The sequence below is a fragment of the Centroberyx gerrardi genome, chromosome 21, assembly GCF_048128805.1.
Source record: "Centroberyx gerrardi isolate f3 chromosome 21, fCenGer3.hap1.cur.20231027, whole genome shotgun sequence".
Taxonomy (NCBI): Eukaryota; Metazoa; Chordata; class Actinopteri; order Beryciformes; family Berycidae; genus Centroberyx; species Centroberyx gerrardi.
Window position 1 is genome coordinate 18,294,948 of NC_136017.1, and position 13,529 is coordinate 18,308,476.

The 13,529-nt window shown below is 40.4% G+C and overlaps 1 protein-coding gene across 1 annotated transcript in view; it reads right to left on the reverse strand.

The window, feature by feature from the left end:
• Positions 1–2,990: 2,990 nt before the first annotated feature.
• The window catches only part of LOC139917353 (DNA-binding protein SATB2-like), a 44,442-nt gene continuing 33,903 nt past the window's right edge, over positions 2,991–13,529 (reverse strand). Inside the window, exons 11-12 of the mRNA XM_071906466.2 lie at positions 11,857–12,054; positions 2,991–4,387 (exon numbers count right to left, since the gene is read on the reverse strand). Of these exons, the coding sequence (XP_071762567.2) occupies positions 3,710–4,387; positions 11,857–12,054 (876 nt within the window). The 3' untranslated portion in view covers positions 2,991–3,709. The remainder of the gene's footprint in view (positions 4,388–11,856; positions 12,055–13,529) is intronic.

Below are 13,529 nucleotides of genomic sequence, written 5' to 3' on the forward strand. Positions count from 1 at the left end.
ATATTTTTTTGAAATACTGTTTTTTTATTTTAACAAATCAGATCGTTCTTTGAGTCATTATGGTTCTAAAGAGCAATGGTTCTCATATTGGGGTCCAGGACCCCCCAGGAGGTCACAAGATAATTTTGGGGGGTCTCGAGCTGATTTATAGGATAGGAAAAAAAACATATAAATTTACCATACAAACCATACAAATTTATTATTTTTCCTTTGATTTGGCTTGTAAATGTGATTTGGCTGCACTTTCTGGACTAATGCAACATTTAGGCAGAGGCTGGAGCTAGTCATTTTGCTCCAGAATAGACTTATACCAGTTTCAGGTTAGTGGACAAAAAAAACCCAGAAGATGCGTAGTTGCAACACTAGAGGAATAAAAAGAGGAGGAGCCTCCTCACTACTGTACGTGCTGCAGAGCAGGAGTGTGTGATTATGTGTGTGTCATCATGACAGTGTGTTTCGCCTCCTGTCTGGAATAAAGAACTGTAGTTGTGTCTGCCATAACATGAATCCAGAGGGCAGAAAAGCTATACAGTTATAGTTCCCTTTCCGAAGCAAAGAATCGATAAAAAGTAAGAAATGGCAGAAACATTCATGTTAACCAAGCTGAAAAACTTAGGTTGCAGTTGAGTTTGGGAAATGTAACTATGCCTTCCTTATTTACCTCATGTTTTAATATTTCACAATCTATGTAACCAGTTTTGCTATTGTTAATTCAATAAGTTAATGAGTTAATCTATTTTTTCGCACATCTCAATTCTTGATTTTATTTGAGAGGCAGCAGTTGTTTGTTTTCTTTTTAGTTTTGATGTTGAATAGATATTGATACAACGGCCTGCACCAATGTTGAAAACCTGTGTAAATATTGTAACAAATTGAAAGTTGAGATGATGTCCGTAGTCGTCCATAGCTGCTATACCTCTATAGTTTTGTGAAACTGGGACCTAGATATCTTTCTGATATCTCTTCAAAACAGGTTCCAAAGCTGTTTTAATATTAATTTTTATTGTGCCATAATACATTGTGACAAATGTTGGGTTCGTTTAGCTTGACGCTGAACCTACATGTCATGCAAACACGATCAACACGTCGCCTGAAGTCTATTCATTTTCTGTAGAACTAAGCGACCAGGGAAACTTGGCCGATGTGTGGATGGTCAAGAAGCTTGTTGGCCGAAAAGTTGAAAAGTTGGCCACAGCTGAACTTTTCACGGTCACCAGCCATCAATAGATGATCCGATTTCCCTGCTTCCTAGTTTCCCAACCGATGTGATTTTGTTTCGTGAACAATAGTTCAGCCTGGTCAGTGCAAAATGGACGAGAAGTCGATTACAGACGTTCAAAACCCAGTTCTCTACAACCTTTATTTGAAAGACTAGGCATAAATGCAATGCAATGCAATGGATGCAGGTTGAATCCATTGTTTGGGATGATAGTAAGCTCTGAAGTCATTTAAAAAAAAAATATGTGTGTTCATATTGATTAATGCTACCTAATTAGCACTTGCGAGCTAGCTATGTTAACCCTTCAAAACAATGTAGTATTATGAAAGGCAATGCTAGAGCAGCGAAAAAATCATTAGTTACCTGTTCAAAAAACTTTGTAGCTGCAGATTGCTACATAGATGCAATTGCAGCCTCTGGGTCTATGTCATCTGGCGACTTCTACCATTTTTGAGCAGCCAATAGCTTTTTTCCCTGGAATAGAGTTGGCAACACTGCTCAAGAGTGGTGCGCTGTACATTCACATACCAGGAAGTAGCTTGGTGATTTTCTAACTGTAGTGGCTAAGTCAACGCATGAATTAAATATTGTCTTCAGTGATTCTCTTAGTTCCAACAACACTGTGCTACCACAGCACTTTGGTGTTAAGAGGAGTTTTTCTAAAAAGAGCAAGTGCATTGGTTTAAAAAAGGCTCCAACAGTACTGATTGAACTAGATAAGTCAATTGCTACTGCAGAGAACTGCGACTATCTCTAGAGGAAGATCGAGACTTTCCCACTTAGCAAGAGGTTTTTACTTTCTGCCTTTACCTGTACCCGAGCAAGGGATAAATTAACAAAGTCATTTGACAACAGCAGACCTTGACCTCCTATTTAATGCCGTTAAAAAAAGCAATGTAACACATTCCTTATTCTCCATAAAATTGATTGTATTGTCTAAATGTCAATGTGACAGTTGTAACATCAGAGAAATATGTTACATAAAGTGAAACAAATAAGACTTTAATCAAACCTTTTGTGCTCCATCCAAGACAGAGATGATTGTCGAAATAAAGTTGGATACAAATAGATTGTAAATGCAAATAAGTTGGGTTTCATTCCCCCTTTCAGTTCTTTGTGACATAAATTCATCACAATATGGCACACCAAACAGTGTCATGTTGTAGCACACATATCATAATTACAGATTCATTTTTGCATGTTGATTGTCAACATTTACATCATGATATATAAAAACTTCTACTGTATAAAACCATTTCCAGAAAAGTCTCACAGTCTCTAAAAACAGTAAATAAAAGATCGTGCTTTACATCTTTAGATGTGTAACAACTTCTTCTGGCTTTGTCGCCTCCCTTTCTCTCACTTTCACATAGACAATGTTCAGTCATATTAAAGAAATTAATAATACCAACCATAATTACAACAATAATACTGAGATTTGATTAAAGACAGCAATAAATATGGCGGATGGGAGGGTGGGATGGAAAAGATTTGGCAACATTAAAGGAGAGAGTGTCCGATTTGCACATACAGCTCAGTCGGTGCATGGACCTCCCAAAGCATATTGGGAAGGATGCTGGGCCAACCAATGAAACAGATGAAGCATGTCATGTGAAATGGGCTGCTGTTTCGGAAAGGTGGGGGTTCTTTTATTTAAAGCAGCGTGTTATTGCCCTGTATGCTGCTATCGTCCAAAAGTGAACGCCCTTCTTGTGAGGTACTCTGTTGTCAGCACTGGATGTCCCTTTATACTTGGTCCCTATTCCAGCTGCGCTTCATCACCCATAACAAATAAACTCCGACTAGGATTGGTCCGACATGTTGGTGTGATTATATATGGGACTGGTATTGGCCTTTCATTTAAATCATTTTATTAATTCTTCATTTAAAACCAGTAATGTATCCCAGAGTTTCCCCTGCCTTTAAATGGGTGTGGTGGGTCAACTTACCGTAAAGAGCTGCTAACCCTAAAATAATTTAATTGGTCTGGGTTTCAATGGAGAGTTTTAGTGTCCCATGATGGTCTAAATGCTGTTTCAGAGGCTTTTCCACCCTGACAAGAATAGAATCTTGGGGAAACACTGAATACTTTTTCATTTGAGGGATTTTTTGGCACGAAAATTATCAAGTTTAAAGACTTAGAATAATTGCACAAAATATTGGCTACTGGCAGCTTCAATCCAAAAATATTGATACCGGTGTCGGCCTTCAAAACCCGTATTGGTCGAAACCTGGCAACATTATCATTTTGCTCCTTAGTTCCTTTGATTGCTGGACTTACTCCATAGCTCCTCAACTACAAACCAGCTCCGATAATCAGTTCTGTTAAGATGACAATGATGATGATGATGATATGTGTGTGTGTGTTTGTGTGTATGTTCGTTCACAATAGGGTGATGCAAAGGTTGTCTGTGGGACAGTTTCACAAGGTGGTCCTTTGTGTCTGTCTAATTATTTTCTCTGTTCTCTCCATCTTGTTTCTCTTCTCTGTTATCTCTGCTGCTCTGCAGAGTTGGGACTGTCCAGACTGCTGTAGGGGGACAGTGAGGAAGTTCCTGGTGCTGAGGCTTTCCCATCCTCCCCTTCCTCCTTCTCCACCTCCATCTCCACCTCTCCTCCTTCCCCTCCTTCTCCTCCGTCTACTTCTGTTCTGAACGCTTCCCCCAATCCTCTCCCGTCCTCGCTGGACTCCTCGGATCCGGAGAGCCCCTCCTCGCCTCGGCTCTCCACCGAGCCCACGCCTCCCTCGCTGGGACCCAGGCTCTCCCTGTCATCTTCCCCAGGGATGGGCTCCCTGGCCTGGCTGTGGTGTTTCACGTGGTAGCGCTGGTTCTGGAAGAACTTGACGATGGTGTGCTTGGGCAGATCCAGCTGGGCCGACAGGGTGTGGATGGCCTCCTGGTCGGGGTAGAGGCCCACGTCACCGATGAAGCTCTGCAGGATGCCCAGCGCCTCCAGGGATATTCGTGTCCGCGAACGGGCCTTCTTGGGTCCTCCACCTCCACCTCCACCTCCAGCCCCAGCTCCAGCCCCAGCTCCAGGGCCGGGGCTAACCCCAAGCTGAAGCCCATCCTCTGAGCATCGCGAGCCGGGTAAGGGGGCAGGCTGTGGTTCCTCATGTATTGGGGATGGGTCCTTCAATGGCGGCAGGGGCTGTCTGTGGAGTGTCTGTTGAGAAAATCAACAAATCATCAATAAATTCCATTCTAGCAGGTTTAAAGGTGCTACATGTATCATCAATATATCATTGTCAAATTAATTGTCATACCGGGGTGTAATACTGTAAATAAATGAGACCATGGTGGAGATGATTGGTCACCTCTATCTCCTGCCAGTGGTACTGTTAGGGCTAGTGTTTCTCCAAATTTACCACATTTCCTATAAACCTTGCTGCTTCCTGCCCCCCCCTCCCCATCCCTGAAGAGGATAAACATGCTGGAAGTGATTTTTCCATCGGACTTTCACTCCTTCCTCCATGTACCATTGGCAAGAAACTCTGAAAGCTTTATCTCTGTTTGCGCTGGAATAACACCGTCCTCTTCAGCAGATTTCCCTCCAATCCGACCCGGTGTCACGCAATGTAAAATGCAGTGTAGAAGCCGGTAGAGGCTGGTGATGTTCTCATTCGTTTACAGTAATTATAATAATGTCTCAAAATTAATGTGGTAATGATTTACTGATTGTAAAATGTTACAGTACAGTGCACCTTTAATACACACAAAATTGCATTTGGAATTCTGAGTCCAGTAATTTTATATGTGTTCTTGTGTAGCTGAAGAGGTAGAGCAAGGCACTAACACTTCCAATGCTAGAGGTTCAATTTTCCCTCTGAGGCCACCCATGCTAAAAATGTATGCAGTCATGGTTTGGTAAGGCGCTTTGGATGTAAGTGTCCACCACAATGGCATATAAGCCACAATCTATGTGAATGGACCATATGCCATGTGATTACAATAATCATTCATATAGACCTCAACCTCCCTTCAACCACAATGATGAGTGACACAGATCCATTCACTTTCCGTTTTAGTGCCCCCCTCGGCAGAGTCATTTAGGAAAATGTAGTACAAGCGGAAGTCTGATTGACCAGATCCCATCACCCACCATCACACATGCCAAAGTCCCAAGCTCATCACACAAACAACCAGACGACTAGGGCTTATTAACAGGGTGGGGTGGCTAGCACGCCCAAACACAGGAATCCAACGCTATAAATCTGTGGTCCATCAAAATGAAAGGCCCTAAATAAAGATAATGGTAATTCCTTTTTTTCTGCTTCAATAATTACAGGGTATGTTTCGAATAATATTGAGGTTAGGCCAGACTGCCGAGTATTTTGGTTCGGGAGGGAGGGTGGGATGAAGGAGTGTTTAGCAGGAAATGTGTGGGCTAGTCATTTACCACTTCTATTTTCAATGACTTATGGGACCCAAACATGACGGGGAGGAGGGCTGGTTTGAGAAGCAGGTGGTGGGATGAGACAGAAAGAGAGAGACGCTGAATTATCTATTGAAAGCAATGACAGACCTGTTTCATCACATGAATCTATTTCTACAAAAAGGTATTTCCAGCCAAGTGATTGATTTAATAAATGCTATAAGCAAGCGTTTTGAGACTGTAAAACACACCTAGCCATACATTATAAAAAATGGAATTGGATGCTAATTTTCGAAAATTTTTCATTCTTACATATGTACACTACTTTGATGAGTATCTTTTGCGTAGGGTCCAATTTGCACTAAATTTGCGATAGGATGTAATACTTGGTCAATTGCGATGTAATTAAATTACATTTTTATAAATGATTTTAAGACGACTTGCTTGCAATTACATTACAATTAATAAACTTCATGATGACAAAAGCTCTAAGAAGATAACCTCTAATTGTTATATTATTTGCATTTTATTGCACTGCGGACCACGACTTGCCATTGTCCATCTATGTCAAAACAATTGGACACTCTCGGCCTAAAAGGTTTTTTATAGAGAACATATTGAATACAGTATGGTTTCATACAATAGGAAGCTGTAATGTAGGAAATTCAAGTTAATACCCAGTGGAATGTGGAATCTATGAAGTCAATCACATTACTATTGTAAAAGTGTGAAATTTTGTCAAAAACATGGATGTAGTGGGTGGTAAACCCAGCTAAACTCATAAATCTTTATGACATAAATTCATAGCACACATCATAGTAAGTAGTATCAAATTGATGCAAAATAAAGGGAAAAAAGGCATAAATAATGCTTTTCTGAAAATGGAATTGATTTTTGTTTATATCGGTGGTTGTTTGCCTCATGATGATCATAATTTATCCTCCTTTTTATTTACCACTACATCACTGGCTAACAGTAATCACTCTGTGTACTATATCAGGGCTTCTCAAATGTTTTCATGTCCCAGGGTCCCACATGGGAAGATTTCAGTTGTTGTGCATTTAGTACTGAATTGTAGAATTATCTACTCTGTACATGACGAGATAATAGTGTTGAGAGTGAAACCTATTATTACAATAGTCATTCTCTAATTGAGATAATTTCTAGTGAATTAAATTATCTCAAAATTAAACTGTTTTGCCGGGCGACACCCTGGAACCCCCCTCAAGAACCCCTGGAGGTCCCTGGACCCCACTTTGAGAACCACTACACTAGAATGCAAGTCATCTGTAAGGAGCAGAATAATAGGAAATGATATGAATTTTGTGAGAATTTTATTACTGGGTGTGACTTGAGGTATACAGTATGGTCTTGTTGATTTTCTTGAAACTATTATAACTTAAGATACAGATTCATATTAACACCAGACACGTTATGTGACGACAAGTGTGTTGACATAGAAATATTTGCTAATTAATACATTAATTAGCTTAATTAATGACCTCATTAGCATAACTGGTTATGTTTAATATATCATGGTGATTGTGGCAGGACATTAGGCAGCTCAAGTGTCTCTTATTATTATAATTTTTCATCTACCTTCCAATGGCAACGTCCCTGTGGGGTACACACACTTCTGATGGGGGGAGATGAAGGCATTCACACACACATGTAAGTGCCGAGACACACATAAACACACAGAAGCACGCTCAGATTCAAACACAAACACAAGAATAGATGTGGGTCAAAGTGTGTGTTTGTGTTTTTGCACATGCCTGCTTGCATGTGTGCATTTACATGCGTGTGTGTGTGTGTGTGTGTGTGTGTGTGTGTGTGTGTGTGTGCGTGCGTGTGTGTGTCAGTGTGCAAGTAGGTCTGGGAGACTTTAATATGTAACCCTCATCAATCAGCTTTCTGCTTGGCTTCACCTCTAATACACATGTAATGCCAGGACCACTGCTGTGAGTAAGTGAGTATAATGGGTGGGGGTGTATGGGGGTGTGTCAGTTTGTTTGTGTCTGAGTAACCCTCCCCCAAGGTGATGATATGCTCCACAAATGCTACATGAATATACGCTCACACAATTCATTGTTAAATGAAGAACATATTAAAACCAAGTGCAATGTGTTTTGGCCATGCTGTGGCCAACAAACCAAACTGCATAAAGAACTGAGCAAGAACTCTGGGTGCTACTCCCTGATAAAGACCACAGCATGACCAAAATGTATCGGTGTTGGTTTTATATGTTCAGATAGGCGTTTTTTTTTTTTGCATATCTGATATGAGTTGGATATTGTCTGAACAGCAAAAACACACACAGAATCCTATCTTTTCAGATCAGATTTGAATGATTGATGACAAATTTTACTATGACAACCAATGTCGTAATGACAGTAAATGATTATTCATAGTATTCCCATGATGTCACATGCATTTCCTATCAATATGGTGCTTTACCATATACACAGTTCATTGGCGGTGGTCGTCATTTGATTAAATCACCTGTTCATATTACAATCACCTGTTATTTTCCCACTAAGATGGCCGTGTGGTAACAGAATATTATAAATACTGTCTGAACACACCAAACTGATCTGATCACTTGCAAATAACAATGTGGACACAATGTGGGCCTTCAAGATCAGAAACAAAACTGGATTTGCCTGCTGTCTGAACATACTGTAGTGAAGTTTTGCAGTTACATTATAAATCTATCAACCACGTCTGGCTCCATCATGGAGGTCCATTAGAGAATTGGCTGGTAGTTGATAATGTCTCTAAATATATAACAACCAGGCTAGAAAAAGAGCGATACCTGAAAAAGATTAGCAGTAAAGGCGTTGCTGACCTAAAAAAAGGTCAGCAATGCCTTTACTGTTTAAGGAAACTCGCCAAATTTCAGATTGATAAGACCCTAATGACCCTGTTCTACAGAGCTTTTATTGAGTCTGTCATCTCTTTTTCTAGTATCTGTTGGTATGGCAACCTTGGCATTAAAGAGAAAAATGCCCTTGCTAAGATTGTGAAAGTGGCCAGTAAGATAGTAGGAGTACAGTTCAGTAACCCAAATGACTTATTCAATAAGCAGGTGCTTAAGAAAGCTAAAGCTATTATTTCAGATAGTGCTCATCCCTTACATTCTGAGTTTAAGTTGTTACCATCTGGCCTACGGTTTAGGTCCCCTGCTGCCACAAAAAATAGGTATAAGAACTCCTTTATCCCTGTAGCCATTCGAGCCTTAAATGCTGCTGGTAGGAGGAGGTAACCGCTAATTGTATTATTATATTATTATTATTACTTTTTATTGCTGTATTGTATGTTACATTGCTAGTAGCGATGTTGCTTGGTTAGGATGTCATTGCTCTGGTGGTGAAGTTGATGATGACAATGCACTGATAACCATACTTTTGTATGGTATGTTGATAAGCTGTAGGCAAGGTATTGTCGTTGATGATGTCACTGACTACTCCTGTGTCGATGGTGATGATGATGACGATGATGCTGTTGACGTTGACATGGTTCAGTCTTGTAAGGACTGTTGTTGGTGTATATGATTTTATTGTAAGCCGTATGGCATGAATGGACACTTGCGCCAATTCTCTTGAATTTGGAATGAACTTGGTGCAGTGGTGTGAGTCACCTCGGTTCCTTTATCTTAATGTTTCTATGTGATACTATATGTTTTATGTTGTCATATGTGTTTTATACATGCTGCAGCACAAATCGCCCATCTGGGACAATAAAATTGACTTGACTTGACTTGACTTGACTTGAAAGATTGTTATGGTGTGGATATAGGTCCACTAAGTAATGTTCTAAGTAAAAGTGAATAGTCTGATGAAGTAGATTTGTTTCCAAATTGACTAACTAGACTGTTAGTCACAGTAGCTAGCTTGGCTAACTAGCAACAACTTAACAACAACACAGTGTTGGTTAGCGGAAAAAAAAAACCCAAAAATTGGAAAACAAAAAAAAAACTTCGCTCCGAGTCAAATGTTTTATGGTCACGATTCATCTCGTAGTTGGTTGGCTTGGTTACATGCTTAAAACTCTTTATATAAGGATTTTCTGAAACGTCAATGGAGGAATGAATGGGAAATTCACTTCCTGGAACTGGAGCCGTTCAAAAGTGGGCGGTCACTGTTGAGCTCTATTGGGGAAAGGTTCCCGTGGGGGTTGCCATGGAAGCCAAGAAGGGGAGTGAGGTGTGTGTGTGTGTGTGTGTGTGTGTGTGTGTGTATGTGTGTGTGTACTCAAACACACATACATGTGGGGGTCTGGGAAAGGAAGTGTGTCCATCTGATGAATGGGCATGTGCCTGAACTCAATTTTATACACTAATTGTAGTCTCACCCATTCATTTCTAATGACCGGTCATTTTTGACCGGGAACACCACAGGTGTACAAAAGTTAAATAAAACACACAAAATTTAATGAAAATTATCAAAATTTATTTTGTGTGTTCAGATGCCCTGTGTGGACAAAGTCATGGAACCTTATGACAATCAGATTAAATGAACTACATTTTTCAGAGAGAAAATTTGTAAATCGGTCCAATTCGACCGGAACACAACAGGAGGGTTAAGAGAAGTCGGTGGCATCTGGGTAACTCCCCCTGGGCAGCGAGGTTGTGACTATCAAGACAAGACTCCTATCTCTTTGAATGGGGAGTCATCTGTATCTAAAGTTTTGACATACATATTATCATTTATATTTCATATTTAGGAACACCGATAAATTGTAACACAGAGTGTTCAAATTTGTTCCTAAGGACACTGTTGTCACAGAAAAACTTATTTTTTCCACGTACCGATGCTTGTATGCAGCATCATCCACTGCTTGACAAAACGGTAAGATTAGGACATTCAAGGCAAGTCTGGTTTATGGCAGTTCCATACTCTTGTCATTGCCATGGTATCAGAAACAGTCATATCATGCATGCAGTCCACAGTAGGGAGCTGACGGTAACATCTGGGAATATCGTGTTATTAAAATGTTATTTCAAATTATTGTCAAAGTTGTACGGGCACTGTTGTCCCCCACTTGCATCAGTTGTCATAAATAACATGTCCGTGCATGTGTATGTGTATGTGCATGTGTTTGTGAATGGGTGAGCTGTAATGCTGCAGCTGGTTAATGTGTGGTGACACTGGAGATGAGTGTTGGTCGGCGGCGGAACATCCAAAGAGACGAAAGCAAACTGCCATAAATGAGACAGAGAGCCAGAGAGAGAGTTTTCAGTACTTCCTCTTTCTTTTATTCTTTAAATCTTGAATCTTAAATCAATCTCTCTCTCTCTCTCTCTCTCTCTCTCTCTCTTCTCTCTCTCTCTCTCTCTCTCTGATTTTGAAAATTGTTGTACCGTAATTTTACTTCTAGTTTAAATTTCAGGAAAGCAACAGTACTTCTACTTGAGGAGGATATTTTAGTCCTGTTTCCACCCTTGCTCTCTGGCTAAAGAACCATCTGAACATCACATGAAAACAAGAGATACTTGAGCTGCCTAATGTCTTATCATAATCACCATGATATATTAAACATAACAAGTTATGCTAAAAATGTATATTAATTAAGTTAATTAATGCATTAGCACATATCTCCATGTCAACATACTTGTCTTCACATAACACATGGGTCTTATTAATATGTAACTCTGTATCTAAAAGCATTAAAGGGTTATCGTAGGCCTAGTTTCCTCATTAATATGCAAATTTATGCAGCAAGCTACTCCAAAATCTGATCAGATCATCTACTCTATATGGGGAACCTGTGGTGTAAATATGAATATTCTATCATGTATCTACACACAGGCAGCTTAAACGCACAGTATGTAATTTCTGCCGCTAGGGGTCTGCCGCTAGGGGTCAATCAAAACAATAACAAAAGACGTAGTTTGATGACGTTGTGAAGGAGCGTCCTTCCTCACTCTCTGACATGTCATCTGGTGTTTCCCGTGTTTCCCCGGAAGTTAGGGGGTAAAGCGGTATGACGCCATTGACAGGCAACCAAATGAAACGCACCGTTACCTTGAATAAAATTACGGATTTCTCAGGGTTTGAACATTGTTGGAAACATTTGGGATAATGTAAGTACACAACTCAACAAAATATATAACATAGGTCTAGTCGTTTTTAGATATTTTAATGCGGAAATGTTACATATTATATCTTTAAGTCCAAACGTATTGGTATCGGCCTTCAAAAACCCATATCGCTCGACTCCTAACTTGCATGGTCTTGTGCCTGGCTGCATGTTTCTACCTGGATCTGTTGGTCTGGAAGGTGGAGGACAGTGTGGAGCCTCTCGCTGTGCTGCTGTCTGGACTCCTCTTCATAGACCAGGTCTCGATCGGCCAGCGGTAACGCCAGGAACCTCCTGATGGTGCACAGGTTCTCCCACAGGGTCCGGTTCTCAGGGCTGGGGCTCTCCTTCCACCTCAGCAGCTCACATAGCCAACCCTGGGAGAGATCAAATAGCAGCAGAAAGACAGAAAACGATCAGCAGAGAGACTACAACATACCAACTACTAATGGAAAGAGAGACTTGTACCTACTACAAATTCAGCAGAAAGATAGAAAGAGACCCGTACCTTCCAAAACATCAGCAGAAATACAGAAAAAGAGACTTGTACCTACTAAACTTCAGCAGAAAGACAAAAAAAGAGACTTGTACCGACTTAATTTCAGCAGAAAGACAGAAAGAGACTTGTACTAAACTTCAGCAGAAAGACAGAAAGAGACTTGTACCTTCCAAAACATTAGCAGAAAGACAGAAAGACTTGTAACTTCCAAAACATCAGCAGAAAGACAGAAAGACTTGTACCTTCCAAAACATCAGCAGAAAGACTCCAACATACCAACTACTGTACCTACTTGTACGTCCTAAACATCAGCAGAAAGATAGAAAAAGAGACTTGTACCAACTAAACAACACCTAAAGCTAAGCTAAGATAAGCTAAGCAAAGTCCCTGCATCTAACATCATTTATCACGAAAACCTACTAAACCTGCTGATAGACAAGATGTTATTATTTGGTCAACTGTGATCAGCTTGGTCCTTCAATCTGAACTCACTTTTAGGCCTTGGCATACCAAATTGAATTTTCAGTCACAAGCCAAATTCTTTTCAGATAATTTTATGCTGCCGCCACCCCGATTTGATTAGTTCAACATGTAAAATGAAAATACTATTTATTAGAATAGAATAGAATAGAAGCTATTCCAAGGAGATTGTTCTTGTAGAGAAGAAAAAAAGGAGTGAAGAGAAAAAAGTGGCAAAGTCTGAGAACAATATGTGTGTGTGTGTGTGTGTGTGTGTGTGTGTGTGTGTGTGTGTGAGGGAGAGAGAGAAGATTGGATTATCTCCGCTAGGCTGACCAAAGATCTGCCACCAGCTGTTGTTTATGCACAGCCTCAGCCTAGAAATCAATGGTAATAATGTGATCATCCCTCCATCTTTTCATCCCTCCATCATTGTCTATCTTTTCTTCCTTCCTCCCTCCTTCTATCCCTCCCTCTATCCTTCTTTCAATCCATCTTTTTCAGTCTGTTAGTCTGTTATCATGTTATCATTTGAGATTATTTTGAGTCTTTCTTTCTCTCCAACCCTGTCTGTCAGTGTCACTCTCTCTGTCACTCTCTTTCTATGTCTCTGTACCACTACTACTGCTGTTGTAGTGCTACTGGTTTTGATTGGGACTGAAACCCCTAATCACCTCTCTCTCTCTCTCTCTTTCTCTCTCTCTCTCTCTCTCTCTCTCTCATGCCAATACCATCATGATGGTAGACATGATGGTATGCCATCACGGGCAATCAGATACCACACACATGCCCACACCCCTACACACAGTACCACCCCTCCCCATTACACCCTCATCATGTGTGTGTGAGTGTGTGTGTGCCTGTATAAGTATGCCCAGTGTACGAGAGTGTACA